Source organism: Canis lupus, chromosome 6 (assembly GCF_048164855.1).
Source record: "Canis lupus baileyi chromosome 6, mCanLup2.hap1, whole genome shotgun sequence".
In the NCBI taxonomy this organism is placed as follows: Eukaryota; Metazoa; Chordata; class Mammalia; order Carnivora; family Canidae; genus Canis; species Canis lupus.
In genome coordinates this window covers 41,381,406-41,395,224 of record NC_132843.1, presented here as the reverse complement: position 1 = coordinate 41,395,224, position 13,819 = coordinate 41,381,406, and the positions used below count along the sequence as shown (strand labels likewise).

At 43.9% G+C, this 13,819-nt stretch overlaps 1 protein-coding gene across 12 annotated transcripts in view; it reads left to right on the top strand.

Moving 5' to 3' along the window:
- The window catches only part of NVL (nuclear VCP like), a 90,235-nt gene that overhangs the window by 49,237 nt on the left and 27,179 nt on the right, over positions 1 to 13,819 (top strand). For all 12 annotated transcript variants that reach the window (XR_012032762.1, XR_012032761.1, XM_072830130.1 and 9 more), the window contains one exon: positions 11,298 to 11,404. Coding sequence is in view for 10 of the 12 variants with exons in the window: in XM_072830130.1 (XP_072686231.1) it covers positions 11,298 to 11,404 (107 nt within the window). In the remaining 2 variants the exon portion in view is untranslated. The remainder of the gene's footprint in view (positions 1 to 11,297; positions 11,405 to 13,819) is intronic.

The window sequence follows — 13,819 nt, the reverse complement described above, 5'->3', positions numbered from 1 at the left end:
GGACATTGGTTGACATGTGGCAAATTACTACAATACTTGATGGCTTAAAATTGGCTTTTTTGCTTTGCCCACAGTTTTGTGGGTCAGGGACTCAGGAAGGGTTTGTCTGGGAGGTTCATCTCCGATCCACATGCCATCAGCTGGCATGGCCCAGCCAGAAGACCCCCTTCCCTGGCCAGCTCTGGCATCTCTATCCCCTCCTCCACTCATTATCCCTGTGGTTTCCTGTGGGGGTTCCGCATTCTCCTTCTCACGTGACTGACAGGTTCCAAGAGACAGGGGTGGAAGCTGCCAGTGACAGGGAAGCTCAGATTCAAGAGCACGGTGGGGTGGGGGTGGATGTGAAAAACTGGGGTCACTTGAACTCTGTCCTTTTTTCTGTCCTCACATTCTCTGCCTCATCCAGCACATTGTAGCCCCATCTTTCCATTTGGTGTTGAAGATCCATCCTGTCGTGTCATGTTCTTTGATTTCTCAGCAGATTCACTCCTTTGTTCATCAAATATTTATATTGGGTTTTTCCCATATGCCTGGCCCTACTGAGCTTTGGGAATTCAAAGGCTAACAGAAAAATTGTTTATGTATATGTGGATTTTGGACTGGGGTACTTGGGGTGAATGATAAAAGGGTGGGAGGGTAGAAGATGAGTGGTAGTTGAAGAGAGAGAGGCTAACTTAGATATTACAGTCCAGGAAGGCTTCTTTAGAAGTGGTCTGTGAGCACATGGGGCACAGTGGGACGAGAGCATGTGCTCTGGGGGTCCCAGACAGACCAGGTTTGGCCACTCGCCACTCACAAAACCAAAGGCCAGAAATGGGGAGGCAGATGTTGGAGAGACCGGAAAGGAGTTTATTTCCAGGAGGCCAACACTAGGAAGCCCGCAGACCAGCGTCTAAGACGGTCTCCAAAGTGCTGAAAATACCTCCAGGTTTGCCTAAGACAAGTATGAGGCAAAGGTCGATGGGTCCCTGCAGGTGGGCAGTGGAGGTCAGGACCCTCATTGTCTTGAGGTCAGTCATGGGTGGGGTCTTGCTGGCAGCAGGGCAGTCCCTATTGCTTGAGGGGGTAGTTTCGGTTCCCATCAAGGGATACTCTGCCTTCTGGGTTTATTGCCTGAGTTAAGAGATAAGCTGGAAAGAAGAGCTAATCAGAAAGTACAGACTGAGGTCAGAATGGAGGTGGTTGACATCCTCTTTCACATGAACCCAGAAGATGTGAAAGATGGAGCCATGTAGAGTCTGGGAGGAGAGCGCTGCAGGTAGATTGAGCGGTCAGTGTGAGGATGAGTTGCTATGTTGCAGAACCAGCCCTGAGGCAGGGTGCCTGGAAGAAGACCAGCAGGCATAGGGGAGAAGATAGGGGCCTTGGAGGCCTCAGAATGGAGCCTATGTTCTGCTGAGATGGGAAGCCGTGGGGGATTTTGGGTGAGGAAGTGGTACTACCTCATTTTCTTAAATATTTCTATTTTTATAAAATATATGATGGGACTTTTGGTTTTTTATTCTGTATTTGGAAATAATTTCAGAATCACAGGAAATTATAAAAAGAGTGCACAGGGGTTCCACATACCTAGTTTATCTTCTTATATTTTGTGTAACTGTGGCATGTGCATCAAATCAGGAAACATGTCTGTGTTGTGTGTATTTCTGTGCAGTTTAACACAGGTGTGGATCCCTCTAATGACCACAGCAGTCAAGATGAGATCTGTTCCATCAGCACAGAGGTCCCCCTCATGTTGCCCTGGTCAGTAACACCCATGTTGTCCTCTACCTGTGACTCCCATCAGCCACTTACCTGCTTTGTTGCCTACATTGTGTCACTTCAAGAGTTTTATATAGAAGGGATCATAAAGGTCACATAAATGTGACCTTTTAGGATGACTGTGTGTACCTCACATAATGCCCTTGAGATGGATTCAGATTCTTGGGTGAATCAGCAGTTTGTTCTTGTTTAGTGCTGAGTCCTATGGGAGGGGCACAGTCTGACCTTTCTCTCTGAGGGCAACCTTACGGTTTCCATTCTTTGACTCATACACATAAAGCTAATGTGAACATCTGTGTGATGAATAGGTTCTAGTGGACCTAAGGTTTGATTTCTCTGGAATAAATGTCTAGGGGCACAGTGGCTAGTCATATGATAAGTCTATGTTCAGTTTTTTAAAACACTTGTCAAACTTTTTTCCAGAGGGCTGTGCCATGCGACATGTCTATCAGGAATGATATGAGAGACCTAGTTTGTTTGCTTCTTTGCCAGTATTTTGTACTGTCACTGTATCTTATCATATATAGTATATATATATATCATATATATATATACACACATATATACACACACACATATATATATATATGTATATTTAGGATGTATAGTGATATCTTCATGGTTGTAATTTGTATTTCTCCAGTGGCTCATCAGCCATTAGAACATCTTTTCATATGTTACTTGCCATCTTGTAACTTCTTTATTCAAGTATCTCTTGTGTCTTCTGCCTATTTTGAAAATTGGACTGCATATTTTTTAAGATTTTAGTTTTAAGTAATCTTACCACCCAACATGGGGCTTGAACTCATAGCCCTGAGATCAAGAGCCCCACACTTCACAGACTGAACCAGCCAGGCGCTCCTAGACTGCATTTTTTTTACTACTGAGTTTTGAGAGTTCTTTATATATTCTAGATATGAGTTCTTTGTCAATAGGTGATTTAAAATATTTTGTCTCACTCTGCAGCTTATCTTTTTATCCTCCATGCATTTTTTTCAATATATTTTTTTAAGTTTTGTTTATTTAAGTAATCTCTACACCCCACATGGGGCTTGAATTTACAACCCAGAGATTGAGTCACATGCTCAGAAGACTGAGACAGCTGAGTGCCCCTTCAATGTATTAATGTTTCTTTTTATATATTCTGCTTTGGGGAGCATTTCTAAGAACTTTTTTAGTCTCGTGTCCCAAAAACTGTCTTCAGTGTTTTCTTCTAAAAGTTTTATAGTTGTATATTTTTACACTTAAAATCTGTAATCTATTTGTAGTTAACTTTTATCTGAGGTGTAAAACCTAAGTCTAGGTGTATTTTTCCCCTGTGAGTATCCAATTCCTTCATCATTTTTGAAGACTATCCTTCCTCCATTGAATCACTTTTGCACTCTTGCCAAAAATCAGTTAGCATATACCAACAGTGGGCAATTGGAATTTGAAACTGAAAACACAATAGCATTGCGGCACCTGAGTGGCTTAGTTGTTTAAGCATCTGACTCTTGGCTAGGCTCTGCTCATGATCTCAGAGTTGTGAGATCGAGCGCCCTGTGGGACTTCATGCTCAGTGGAGAGTCTACTTCTCCCTCTGCCCGTCCCCCTGCTCTCTCTCTCACTCTCTCTAAAATAAAAATAAATAAATCTTAAACAATACCATTTACATTAGCACTGGAAGGAAGATAGGTATGTCTAGGTGTAAATCTTACAAAACATATGCAAGATATATATGAGCCAGGACACCACAGTCGGCTAAGCCTCTGACTCTTGGTTTGGACTCAGGTCATGATCTTGGATCCTGTGATCAAGCCCCACATTGGGCTTCATGCTCAGTAGGGAATCTGCTTCTCTGCCTCTCTCTCCCTCTCCCCCTCCTCTTGCTCACTCTCAAATAAATCTTAAAAAGAAAGATCTATAGGAGAAGAAGTACAAAACTGACAGAAATCAAAGAAGGTATAAATAAATGGAGAGATAGCCCATGTTCATAAATAGGAAAACAATATTGTCAAGATGTCAAGCTCCCCAACTTGATCTATAGATTCAAAGCAATCCTAATCACATTCATAGCAGGTTATTTTGTGGATATTGACAAACATCCTAGAGTTTTATGGAGTGGCGAAATACCCAGAATGGCCAACACAGTATTGAAGGAGAAAAGAGTTGGAAGATTGATACTACCTGACTTACTATAAAGCTCCATTAATCCAGACCACCTAGCATTGGTATAAGAATAAAAGACATTAAAAAAAAAGAATAAAAGACATAAATCAATGGAGCAGAACAAAAGTCAGAAATAGACCCTTACAAGTAAGTAAACTGGTTTTTGATAAATGAACAAAAGCAAGTGAGTGGAGAAGGGATAGTTTTTCAACAAATGGCCCTGGAACAACTGTATCCTCACATGCAAAAAAGGAATCTTACCCCTTTTATAAAAACTATCTCAAAATGGGTCATAGACCCAAATGTATAGTACAGAAGAGGAAAACTCCTAGAAGGGAGCAGGAGAAAAATCCAGGTGACCTTGGGCTTGCTGGTAATTTGTAGATACAATTCCCAAAGCACAATCCATGAAGGAAGAAAATTGATATGTTGAACTTCATTATGATGAGAAACTTTTCTTCTGTGAAAGACCTGGTTCAGAGAATTAAAAGACACAAAGTAGAAGAAAATATTTGCAGAACACCTATCTGATAAAGGGCAATGGACTGAATATTGTGTCCCCCACCCCAATTTATTATGTGGAAATCATAACCCCAGATGTCAGGATATAGGAGATAGGGCCTTTGGTAATGAGGTCATGAGGCTGGGCCATCATGAGTGGGATTAGTGCCCTTATAAAAGGAACTTCTATGAACCTTCTTTCTGGTATGTAGGGACACAATGAGAAGATGGCATAGTCTGCAACCCATAAGAGGGCTCTCCCCAAAACCCACCTACATGGGCACCCTGACCTCAGACTTCCAGCCTCCAGAACTGTGAGAAACAAATTTATGTTGTGTGTGATGCCACCCAATCTGTGGTACTTCGTTAAAACAACCTAAGTTGACTAAGACAGGCTCATATCCAAAATATACAAAGAACTCTTAAAAACCCAACAAGAACTCTTAAAAACTCAACAATGAGAAGACAAACAGATATACTAAAGATCTAAGTAAACTCCTCACCAGAGAAGATGTACAGACGGCAAATAAATACATGAAAAGATGTTCAACAATATCATATGTCATCAGAGAAATGCAGATTAAAACAACAGAGATACCAGTGCACCTATTGGGATGTTTGAAATCCAAACATAGACAACACTAAATGTGGACAAGAATATGTAGCAACAGGAACTCTCACTCATTGCTGGTGGGAATGCAAAATGGTGCAGTCACTTGAAAGACAGTCTGGCAGCTTCTTTAAAAATGAAACAGGGGCGCCTAGCTGGCTTAGTTGGTGGAGTGTGCGACTCTCACTCTCAGGGTTGGGAGTTTGAGCCCCACATTGAGTGTAGAGATGACTTAAAAATAAAATCTTTAAAAAGAAAGAAAAAGAAACATTCTTATCATAGAGTCTCTAACTTATATGATTGTTTGTTTATTTCTTCCTTTAGTCCTGTCAGGTTTGCTGCACATATTTTGCAGTTCTGTTGTGCCTACTCCGTTAGAATTATCCTCTCAGCAGTCTGATCTTTATATCATTGTTATGTCCTTCTTGGTCCTTGACTGTTCTTCTCCTCTTAGGTGTACTTTATCTGCTATTAGTATAGCCATTTGTGATCTCTTAATTAACGTTTCTATGGTATGTCTTTTCTCTCCATTTACTTTGAACCTATTGATGTCACTACATGTGAGGTGAGTTTCTTATAACCAGCACATAAGGTAATTTTAAAATTCACTCTGCCAAATTCTGTCTTTTAATTGGTGTATTTGCACCATTTACACTTAGTGTACATTTTTACTCTTCCCATAGGTTTTTCTTTTCTGATGTTCCTAATTTTCTTTTATCATTTCCTTTTTGTTTCAGGAACTTCCTCGAGCTATTCTTTTAGTTAGGTTCAGCTTGTATCAAATTTTCTTGGTTTCCATTTCCCTGAGAATGTCTTGATTTCAGGTCCTTCCTTCAAGCCTGTCTCTGCTAGATAGGGAGTTCTGGGTCGATAGATCTTGTCTGTCGGTACCTGAGAATTATGCCATGTTCTGCCAGCACTCGTGGTTTCTGAACACAGACCTGCTTTGTTTGATTGTCTTAACTGTGCACGGAGGGTGTGGCTGCACTCTGCTTTTATTTATTTTTATTTTTTAAAGATTTTATTTATTAGCACAAGTGGTGGGGAGAAGCAGAGGGAGAGAGAGAAGCCCAAGCAGCCTCCATGCCCAACACAGGCTCAGTCCCACAGCCCTGCGGTCATGCCCTGAGCCTAAATCAACACTTGGGCACTGAATGGACTGAACCACCCAGGCACCCTTCAAACACTTTTTTAGCTCTTTCTCTTTTCCTCCTGTGACTCCTATGATACACACATTAGATCTTTTATTATAGTTCCCTAGGTCACTGAGGCTCTGTTGATGGTGTTTTCTGTCCTCTGTTTTCTCTGTGTTGATCAGATTTGGTCATTTCTGTTGTTCTCCAGGTTTACTGATTCTTCTCTTCATCCACAGTTCCGTTGAACCCGTCCAGTGAGGTTTTCCTTTTGTTTGTTAAGTTTTGCAGTTTTTTTTTTTTTTTTAAGATTTATTTATTTACGATAGACATAGAGAGAGAGAGAGGCAGAGACACAGGAGGAGGGAGAAGCAGGCTCCATGCCCGGAACCCGAAGCGGGACTCGATCCCGGTTCTCCAGGATCGCGCCCTGGGGTAAAGGCAGGCACTAAACCGCTGAGCCACCCAGGGATCTCAGTTTTGCAGTTTAAAATTGTCCACTTACTTCTTTACATCTTCTCTTTCTTTGCTGAGACTTCATTTTCTTTTCATTTGTCTCAAGCCTGTTCATCATTGCTCTTGTAAGTGCTTTTATTTGTGGCTGCAGTAAGACCCATCAGGTAGTTCCAACATCTGGGTCACCTCAGTGCTCTACTTCCCTGTTTGTTTTCTCATTAAAGTTGAGAATTATCAGGTTCTAGTTGCAACAAGTAATTTTCAGTTGTAGGCTGGACAATTTTGAGTGTTACGTAGCACTGAGTGTAATATATTACTTACGTTTTCTCCAACTACAGGGGAAAGGGAAGCCACCTCACAGAGCCCAGGCTCTGTGCTCTGCCTCCATTCACACCCCCGGGTGGGGAGATGACTTGTTCCCACTGGGCCTCCATTAGCCCCCTGTCGGCCAGGGGTGGAGGTACCGTGTACTCTTCCCCGTGACCCCCAGGGGCCCAGTGAGAGCAGTGGAGGAAGTGTCAGCTCTCTGCTGGGCCTTCTCTGATGCTGCCCAGCATGAAAAGGGAGACTCAGGTGGGGAGACAGCTGTTAAAAATTCAAATGACTGAAAATCACCCTCCCGTCCCTGCCCAGAGGCAGCCACTGGTAAAATCCTTGAGCTGTTTCTTCTGTATTTTCTCCATATTTTTAAATAGTATGCTCATATTGCTGTTTTTTATGAGTTTCATGTGCTGCCTGTTACTTCTTTCTAAGCCACACAATTTCTCTTACGTTCACCGCTTCTCCACATGCCGTTGTTGTTACCGCCACCCCGTCATTCCCATGTGATAATACCATTTCTTCTCAATTCTTGGTTGCATCACCAGTGCTTACATTACCAGGACTGTGTACCTATTTCTCTCCTGGGCCCAGAAGTTTCACTGCAATCAGAGTTGTGTTTTCTTTTTTCTTTTTTAAGATTTTATTTATTCATGAGAGACACAGAGAGAGAGAAGAGAGAGGCAGAGACGCAGGCAGAGGGAGAAGCAGGCCCCATGCAGGGAGCCTGATGTGGGACTCATCCCACGTCTCCAGGATCAGGCCCAAGGCCAAAGGTGGCGCTAAACCACTGAGCCACCCGGGCTGCCCCAGGGTTGTGTTTTCACATGACTTTTTCATTCTTAGATGTAGGACCTCTTAGGTTTTTTTCTCTTCCTTGTTTTGTTTCTGTTCTTCATCAGATATGCCAGACAGTGGTCGGTATTATTTATGTCCATGGTTTATTTTGTTCTTGTTTCCAGAGCGTTCTCTGCCTGGTTCCAGTCTGGGCTTTCTGAGTCTTTGTATATTTGAGGGTATCTCTGTTCCACACTCATTACTGATTGGTAGCCTGGGAGTACAGAATTTTGAGTTGAAATTTTTTTTTATAATCTGTAAGCCTTGCTTTGTTTTCTCTTAAAAGTTTTATGTCATCCTGATTCTTTTTATGTAGCTTTTTTTTTTTTAATGATTTTATTTATTTGAGAGAGCTCAAGTGGTGGGGAGAGGCAGAGGGAGAAGCAGACGCCCCAGGGAGCAGGAACCCTGATGCAGGGCTCGGTTCCAGGACCCTGAGATCCTGACATGAGACAAAGGCAGATACATAACTGACTGAGCCTCCCAGGCACTCCTACGTGACTTTATTTAAAAGACATTTTATTTTTAAGTGATTTCTATACCCCTTGTGGGGGCTAAAACTCACAAACTTGAGATGAAGAGCCGTATGTTCTACCCACTGAGCCAGCCAGGGCCCCTATGTGACTTCTTATTTATTTGCTGCTTGTTTATGCTAGGCACCTGGTGAGTCTTAAGCCTCTTGAACTGGTCTTTTAAATTTCGTCTTTTCTCCTATTTTCCTTTTTTTTTTTTTAAGATTTTCTATTTATTTAATCATGAGAGACACAGAGAGAGAGAGAGAGGCAGAGACACAGGCAGAGGGAGAAGCAGGCTCCATGCAGGAAGCCTGACATGGGACTCGATCCCGGGTCTCCAGGATCACGACCTGGACTGAAGGCGGTGCTAAACCGCTGAGCCACCCAGGCTGCCCTCCTATTTTCCATTTCTATCTTAATTTTTTCCCCTAAGTTTTGACATACTGGTTTTTAGGAAGTGAAAGAATTGCTCTGTACCATTCCACCCTATGTTGCTCTAAAGACCTGTGACAGCGGTCTTGTGTTGTGTGGTCTACCACAGTCCACACCCTGTCCTGGAAACAAACTGCTTCCTCTGCTTGGCCCCAGGAGGTGAGCGCCTTGCACAGAGACCACGGATGCCCCAGCTTTGGTCTCCATCCCACACCCATCTCTATGTTCCCTTCTTCTAGTCCCAGCTCTGAGGAGCTGTCTGTTCCCACTTACATCCCCTGTCTGGCTGGTTGAAAACATTCTTGCCTGGCATGCCTGCCTGTGAAACCTAAACAGCAAATGAACATTGCCTAGTAAGCCAATGAACAGCTTACTCATTCTGCTCAGCAGGTGTCTTTCCTATAAGAGCAACACCGTTCAGAGTTTCTTCCCCACCCCCTGCCCCCGTATACAGCTCAGTTGAAGAGATAAGTACATGATGATGGATAAACTTCTGGATGAGAACTGAGTCTGCAGTTTTATATTGAGAGAAAGCTTCTTGTTGAGAGTCCCTGTCTGTTGTAAGGCTCTGGTGATTGTCAGGTGACAGGGTGACTGGCTTATCAGGAAGAGGTGTACGTCGTGCTAGTAAGCTGTTCAGCCACGTAAAGTTCCAGCTAGAGTGCTGCGTTCCCTTACCCATCTGGTCTGAACGGCCTTGGATCACACTTGAATGCCCTAGGAAGGTGATTGTGCAATGACTGGGGCTGTGGTCAAACCTGTGTTTCTTGTGCTCTGGCATAAAGTACTTCCCTTGAAATAAGACATAGGCCCTGGCATCACCTCTGATTTATAGGAACCTGGCACATAAGAGGACTCAGTATGTGTTTAGTGAATTGGAAGAAGACTATTCGATCTTGTAATAATTTTCACTTGACATATTATTGATGGCCTTATTAGTTTGAGAATGGATCTGATTTCTAAGAAAATCAGCTGTATGGAGAGGTAATATACCATAAACTCTACCCATTCTAGGTACAAGATTCAGTGGTTTTGAGTATATTTACAGACTTGTACAGCTATCCCCAATCTGATTTTAGGACATCACCCTAAACAGAAATCTGACTGTTGGCCCCTACTCCTCATCCTTCCTCTCTCCAGTGCTTCTGTTTCTGCAGGCTTCCCTCCCCTGGACAGCTTACATAATGGGGCTGTGGCATTGGCCTTCTTTTGCTCAGCGTCGCGTTCCCAAAGCTCATCCCTGTTGCAGTGTCTGTCAGTACTTCATTCCCATTGCCAGATAGTGGTCCCCTATGTGGAGATATAACTTTTTATTCATTCATCAGTGGGTGGACATTTAGATTGTTTCCACTTGGGACTTGTGATAATGCTGCTGTGAACATTGTGTACAAATTCTTGTGTGGACATCTATTATAATTTGCTGTGGGGAGATACTTGGGAGTGGGATTGCCGAGCCACCTGGTCACTCTTGTGTTTAGCTTTTCAAGAAACAGCCAGACTTCTGGAGTGGCTGTAGCATTTATATTCCTGCTAATGGTTGAGGGGCCGTTAGAAATGACTTGGCTTTAAAAATGGGCTCCTGGGGTGCCCGGGTGGCTCCGTTGGTGACATGTCTGCCTTTGACTCAGGTCATGACCCCATGGTCCTGGAATCGAGCCCTGCATCAGGCTTCCTGCTGAGTAGGGAGTTTGCTTCTCCTTCTGTCCCTGCTCCTGCTCTCTCTCAAATAAGTAAATAAAGTCTTTGTTTTAAAAAATGAGCTCTTCGTGGAAGAATCAGGAATGTTCCTAACGAACTTCAGCGTCAGGCAGAGTTTGGGGCTTGCTCTTTGTTCTTGGTACCAAGAGTCTGGTGAACACAAAGGAGGGCAAAAGTTTCTTCTGGGAGACGCAGGGAAGGCTTCCTAGAACAGAGGTTGTTTGAGAATTCCAATATGTGGTGTAATAGAGGAAGAAAGCATTTCAGCGAAAGGAACCACTGAGAGCAAAGAGAAAGGGGCTTGAGGCTTCTAGGTTTGTTTAGGGAATAGCAAGAGGTCTGGCCAGTGTGGGAGTCAGGGAGAATGTGAAGAGAGAGAGGGAACCAGGACAGGAGCCATTAGGTCCTTAAGGGCCTTCCTGCTGTGTGGTGAGAGATGTGGGCTTTGTTCTGAGCTGGGAGTAGGAGGTGAGGGTTGGCAGATGTGTTTTAGGAAGATAACCCTGGTGCCATCACAATGGGTCCCAGGAGGGAAGTTTAGAGACAGGACCAGCAAGGGGGATGTGGCATTTGGCCCTGGCTGAGGACAGGGTAACAAGAGAAGGTATCCAGGTCAGAGGGGAGAGTAATCTGCTGGAATTCCAGGCTCGTGTGTGGTGGTCCTTGTCTGAGGTGGAGAATCCTGGTGGCTAGTGGGTTTGGGCAGGAGGGTAGAGTGGACTTTTCTTAGGGTTATACTTTGATGACGAGTATTCAATTTTAATAAAATCTAATTTATCAGTTTTTTTTCTTTTAGAAGAAAGTACTTTTCCCACTTCTCACGTTAATTGTATTTTTTAAAAGATTCCATGTTATTTATTTAAGACTTGACCCTCCCTTCTTCTCCAGATATCATTGACCCTGCAATCCTGCGCCCTGGACGCCTAGACAAAACACTCTTTGTGGGTTTGCCACCCCCAGCAGATCGTCTAGCCATCCTGAAAACCATTACAAAAGTAAGTAAAGGAAATGATGTGTTTTTGTGTATTTTCTCTCATTTTAGATACAAATATCTGTAGCTCTTAAATATTTGCTTGTTTCATGTCTACCAGAGAAAAGGTGAACGATTTTGATAATTGAAGAGACTCTCCATTCTTTCTTATTTGCTTAAAATAAAAGGGATGTTTAGAGTTAAATGCTCAACTGATTTATTTGAGATTTTATTCTAATCACATTTTTGGTTGTTTTATTTTTTTTATTTTTTAAAGATTTTATTTATTTATGAGAGATACAGAGAGAGAGAGGCAGAGACGCAGGCAGAGGAAGCAGGCTCCATGCAGGGAGCCCGACGTGGGACTCAATCCCGGGTCTCCAGGATCATGCCCTGGGCTGATGGTGGCGCTAAACCGCTGAGCCACCCGGGCTGCCCTTTTGGTTGTTTTAGATCTTTGATTGTTACTTTAGAGAAATTGCCCTTAGACAAATGCGAAATGGAATAGAAACTTTTGGAGCCAAGAAGGGTATAGATACAGGCCTGTTACAAATACTGAGGGAAACTGAGTCTCAACCAGTGTTGTCTGTCCTCCACGTTGGTGTATGCCAACTTTTTAATTTAATTTTATTCCTTTATTTGAGAGAGAGTGTGTGAGTTGAGGGGAGGGGCAGAGGGGAAGAGAGAGGGAATCCCAAACAGACTCCTCACTGAGCACAGAGCTTATGCAGTGCTCGATCTCACAACCCCGAGATGATGACCTAAGCTGAAACTGAGAATCCAACACTCAGCCAACTGAGCCACCCAGGCGCCCCTCCTCCCTCCTTTTTTTTAAGGAAACTACCCCCAGTGTGAGGCTTGAACTCGGGTTTAACCCAACAGTGAAGGGTCAACACTCTACTGACCAAGCCGGCTGGGCACCCCTTTTATTTTTATTTATTTATTTTTAATTGAATTATAGTTGTTTAGTTACAGGTGCCTATTACAAAGATTTGAGATTTATATACATTATTATATAGGTTGTGTACATTACATACGTTGTATACACAGCGACTCTGGTCCTCATGTGTCTTTTTATAATCTTACCAAGTTCTTACAGTATTGTTTGACTGTATTCCCCATGCTGTACTTTCATCCCTGTAAATTATTTATCTTTTAACTGGAATCCACTTCTGCATCCTCCTGACCTATTTTGCCGCCGCCACCCCACCCCTAACCGTCCCCTCTGATGACCTCAGTTCATTCTCTGTGTTTATGAGCCTGTTTCTGCAAAATGGCTTATGGACATGGAACCTGTAAAGATGGGTGAGGCCAGTCTGATCTTTCTTTTCACCTTGGTTGGTGACTTGCTTTTTACGCTGGTCTCTGAAAAAGCCTATCTGTGAACCTGAGTACCTGCAGTGAGACCCATCGTGGCTCCTCGCTCTGCATTCCTGGCAGTGGTGGCAGCGGTGGCAGCAGTGTCGCATTCTTAGTGGGGAGGAGCTCAGCCTGGTGTTGGATGCCGTTGTCATGTGGTGCCGTCCTCCCCTTGCTCCAGAGAAGCTATTCTGTTGTGTGTCTGAACACCTCTGCCTCCTGTTCTGGATTTACTTCTCCGCGATCAGCGTCTCTGCTGTCCCCTTGTCTTACATCATTTGTCTTCGAGCTTTAGTTTTTTTACTTTTCTGCTGCCTTCTGTGTGATGAGCCTGCGTCTTCCCTGTTTCTCTCATTTTTCTGTTCTTCCTACCTTGCCTCCCTCCCTCTCCCTGCCATGCTTCTTTCCCTCCTGACAGTTGCCCCCGTCCTCCTCCTGTGCCCTCTCCCACCCTGCTGGCCACCAGTTCTGCCCCTCACACATTACAGCCTAGGGCTGCCTGTTTGCTTCTTTGTCCCAGTTCCTATAACCTGGGGCAGGAAGGGGAGCAGAGCTGGCTTGAAGTTCACCCTTATGAGGACACCTGAGCGAGTTCTCTCCTGGAGGATGCCTGATGTGACCTGGACCTGCCCCGTCCACCCGTGGACCCTGCTGGATCCTCTCGATCCTGCTGAAATCCCAGATGGTCTGAGCCTCTCTGAGGAATGCCTTTTCATTCTTCTTCTCTCCAGATGGGAAGAGGAGTGGACGTGCATGGGATTTTGCCCACTTCTTCCCTCTAGGCTGCTTGTCAGGAGTGGAGGCTCACAGACCAGCCATGTCAGAAGTTTCTCTTATCTTGCACTCCTAAGCACAAGGTGCTTCACACCTTCATTTGTTGCCACTAGTAAAATTTTTTTTTAGAGATTTTATTCACTTATTCATGAGAAAGAGAGAGAGAGGCAGAGACACAGGCAGAGGGAGAAGCAGGTTCTATGCAGGGAGCCCGACACGGGACTCCATCCCTGGTCTCCAGGATCAGGCCCCGGGCTGAAGGCGGCGCTAAACCGCTGAGCCACCTGGGCTGCCCTCCACTAGTAAA